This window comes from Gossypium arboreum, chromosome 7, assembly GCF_025698485.1.
Source record: "Gossypium arboreum isolate Shixiya-1 chromosome 7, ASM2569848v2, whole genome shotgun sequence".
In the NCBI taxonomy this organism is placed as follows: domain Eukaryota; kingdom Viridiplantae; phylum Streptophyta; class Magnoliopsida; order Malvales; family Malvaceae; genus Gossypium; species Gossypium arboreum.
The window spans coordinates 70,848,771-70,852,746 of NC_069076.1; the positions used below are offsets into that span (position 1 = coordinate 70,848,771).

The 3,976-nt window shown below is 34.9% G+C and overlaps 1 protein-coding gene across 2 annotated transcripts; it reads left to right on the plus strand.

Moving 5' to 3' along the window:
• The first annotated feature begins 683 nt into the window (after positions 1-683).
• On the plus strand, positions 684-3,546 carry LOC108467405 (uncharacterized). 2 transcript variants are annotated; one of them, XM_017768016.2, is made up of 3 exons: positions 684-800; positions 922-1,140; positions 3,243-3,546. In XM_017768016.2, the coding sequence occupies exons 2-3, from the start codon at positions 967-969 to the stop codon at positions 3,315-3,317; spliced, it is 249 nt and encodes an 82-aa protein (XP_017623505.1). In that variant the 5' UTR covers positions 684-800; positions 922-966; the 3' UTR covers positions 3,318-3,546. The 2 variants fall into 2 exon arrangements, with proteins under 2 accessions (XP_017623505.1, XP_017623497.1); XM_017768008.2 differs by having other exon boundaries at positions 782-1,140.
• The last annotated feature ends 430 nt before the right edge of the window (positions 3,547-3,976 follow it).

Here is a 3,976-nt window from a genome sequence, read left to right on the forward strand (position 1 = left end):
TAGTGTTTTGGATGATTTGTATAATATTTGATTAGTTCAAATACCAAATTGGACAAAAAAAAATTTAGGTATCAAACCAAGAAAAAATGTCAAGTTTGGGTACTAAAGGTTAGATTAAGCCTTATCTTATTCATAAATAATAAAAGGTTAATATACTGTTTGATACATAAATTTAGCTTCAATGTTCAATTCGGTATTTGAGTTTTTTGTCCCAATTTGGTACTTAAGTTTGACTTCAAAGTTCACTTTGGTACTTGAGTTTTTCTTTGTCCCATTTAAGTACCTAAGTTTGGTTTCAGTGTTTAATTAGGTGCTTGAGCTTTATTTTTTTGTCCTAATTAAGTACCCGTGTTTTTTTTTTTACTAAAGTATACGTGTCAAACATTCATTGCGTTGTTTGGTCTAGGTACCAAATTGAAACAAAAATCTTAGATTTCAAATTAAATATTGAAACCAATCTCAGGTACCAAATAATATATTACCCCAATAATATAATATCTATACATTTGAGCATTCTCAAATTAAAATACTTTGAAATTTGAAATCAATTCAAAATTTAAGCATGGTGACAATGCAATTAACCCTAAAAAGAATTTATAATGCTTAAAGCCAGGTCCTTATGAGGTCCGTAAATCCCCAAAACCTGGCCTCCTTCCAGCCATGGGCTCGTACAGTTGTGAAAAGGCGAAAAGTTGGTCGACAAGCACAACAAAATACCGAAGCCCATTTACAAGCACAATGTCTCTATTTGCGAACCAGACTCAGCTGATCCTCGATCCTGGACCTTCCATTTGCCTCAGGTAACCCAAATATTCGTTCCTCTTTCGCTCTCAATCCTCGCCACTAAATTTTACTTCTTAAATTTCATTTTCTTTTGAAATATTTCAATCTTCTTACTGATCTAATTGCTTTACCGGTTAGACTTGTAAGAGTTTTCGATAGATCCGTCGAGTAAATTAAGAAAAAATGGGAGGAGGAGAACATGGAGGGCATGGAGCAGAGGATTTCAGGACGAAGGTGTGGAGCATGTCTGGTGGCCCATATTGCCGGCCCAAGCACTGGCGTCGCAATACTGCGATTGCTATGTTCGGCGTTTTCCTCATTTGTATCCCGATCGCCATGAAATCCGCCGAGCTCGAGGTGCTTAAGTCCCCATCTTTCCTCACTTTATTACTGTTTTTGATTGCTATTTAGAACGTATATTGCCCTAATTATATGAATTGCTAACTGCTAAGTGCTAAGTCTAGGTTTAACCCTTTTGAAAATCTAAAGATTTCGAACAATATAAAGTATTCATGCTAAGATTTCTGTTATGCATTTGCTGGATCCTAATGGAAATTGTATTATAGTTGGTCAGTACTAGTAGAGTCTTAATGCATATCATTTGGAATTAGATAGAAGGGATTGGTAAGGTGAGGCCTTAAATTAAATAGTTCGGTTTTAGTTTATTTTGATATAGATGTTGGTTGAAGGTGAAACTTGAAATTTTATAAATAAATGAAGAGTAGTTACTTACTATTCAGATACTTAGTTGAATGTTAGCTAGGTGTATATCACGGTCCTTTAATTATTATTTTCTACACTGTAGTCACAAAGCAAATGCTTTAGAAAGTTTTGAAGTCCATAAAAATTGCTGTCAGTTTCATAATAACCCATCAATGTTGTGCAAAAAATTGTTTTCCTTAGTAGCTGCTGGCTGCGTACTTATTCTTGATTGAATACCAATCTGCTTGCTTTTACTTTTATTCATAATGATGCAAGATTGCGGTTTGTTATTTTCTCAACTGGTAACTTGTAGTTTATTTCCTCTGTGGCATATATTCCTTGATCTTGTACGGGCAATATTGCAATGTTAGGATGTCAATTATCGCTCGCTACATGTTGAAGTGTCACTTCATCAAATGATTGAAAAGCCTGTAACCACGTCTTATCTCCTTTAAGCGGCCGCAATTTCATTATATCCGTGCTATGCTAAATTCTATTATTTCTAGTAGCATCTAGCTTTGCACTTATTCATTATTGAATCCCAATCTTCAAATGTTTGCCATTTTATGTAATAATCTAAGATTGCAGCTTCTTATTTTCTCATCTGTAAACTTGAAGTTGAATTCCTCCATAGCATTTACTCTCTAATCTTGTACTGGCAATACACCAATGTTAGAACTTAGAAGGCCTACTGTCCATCTTAATTCCGAGATGGTCAATTTATCATTCGCTAAATGTCACATTGTCACTTCATCCAATGATTGAAGCCTACCTCATTTTTATTGTTTTTATATGCATTTCTTATCTCCTTAAGTGGCTGCAGTTTCATTGTAACCCATTGATGCTATGCAAAATTCTACTTTCTCTAGTAGCTGCTAGCTTTGTACTTATTCCTTATTGAATGCCGATCTTCTATTTACCAGTTTATGTAATAATCTAAGATTGCAGCTTCTTATTTTCTCATTTGTAAACTTGAAGTCAAATTCCTTCATGGCATTTACTCTCTAATCTTCTACTGGCAATGCACCAATTTAGAACTTAGAAGGTCAAGTGTCCATATGGCTTCCTTCCAAGGTGGTCAATTTATCATTTGCTAAATGGCACATTGTCACTTCATCAAATGATTGAAGCTCTTATCCTCATTTCTATTGCTTCTATATGCACTTCTTATCTCCTTAAGTGGCCACAGTTTCATTATAACCCATTGATGCTATGCAAAATTCTACTTTTTCTAGTAGCTGCTAGCTTTGCACTTATTCCTTAGTGAATGCCAATCTTCAAGTGTTCACCAGTTTATGTAATAATCTAAGGTTGCAGCTTCTTATTTTCTTGTCTGAAACTTGAAGTTGAATTCCTCCATAGCATTTACTCTCTAACATTGTACGGGCAATTCACCAATGTTGGAACTTAGAAGGTCAACTGTCCATATGACTTCATTTCAAGATGGTCAATTTAACATTCGCTAAGTGTTGCATTGTCACTTCATCAAATGATTGAAGCCCATATCCTCATTTTATTGCTTTGCATGCACTTCTTATCTCCTTAAGCAGCTGCATTTTCAACTAACCAAAACTCTGACTGGAGACAAATTGTTGCTTTTCTAACACCCAAGTTTCTACTCAATAGTAGAATGTAAATGAACGTAGCCATGATATCTACTAATTTTTGGTTAACTTCTTCAAAACTTGTACATCTTTATTTATCAGACAGCTTATATTCCCATGATACATTTAGCTAAAAGGTCATCTTTCTTGCAGCAAAGGCCTCATCAGCCCGTTCGTCCAATTCCTTCACAGCTGTGGTGCAAGAACTTTGGAAACAAAGATTATTGATGAAGCAGCAATGATAGTTCAGACAAACCTACGGGTGGCAGTTCAGTTGTGTATTTGCAGTGGATTTGGTAACATGCCCTATGATTTGAATTTGAGACTCTGATCGGTTTAGATTTCTATATGATCAATAAGTTGTGACCGAAACTTTGCCGGTCACCTTCACAAAATCTTAAAACTGGCTTTTGTAAGTGTTTCATGTTTTTGTTATGGTAAAGAAAAATTGGGTGCTTGATGAGTGTGGAAACTAACAAAAATTAAATCTTACTAATATATATATATATGAAGTCATGGATAATAATGAGCAATGTTGTTTAAACTGGATTGGCCGGTCGAACCAGGAACTGGCTGACAATCCGGTCTGAAGGCAGACCATTTAAATCGGGAACTGCTTTAAATCGTTATTGAATCGTGAACCGGATGAATTGGTAAAAAATCGATTCAAATGGTTTTTGGGCAAATTTCATCAAGCCCAAACCAAAAAAATAGCCATCCATTACGCAAAATCAACTGGCCTAAACAATAAAATTAACTCCCAGCCCTTACCAAGCTCAAAATAAAATACAAAAAATGGAATAAAGAAAACTAATGTGACAGAAAGTAGGAAGAGTCAAAAGATCAAACAATTCCTAATCGGATATCTTTGTTTTCTTTGTTTGAAT

Coding starts and splice junctions, on each gene's coding strand:
- LOC108467405 (XM_017768016.2), top strand. CDS start 967: ATGGGAGGAGGAGAACATGGAGGGCATGGAGCAGAGGATTTCAGGACG. Junction 1,141..3,242: donor TGAAATCCGCCGAGCTCGAG/GTGCTTAAGTCC, acceptor TCTTTCTTGCAG/CAAAGGCCTCATCAGCCCGT.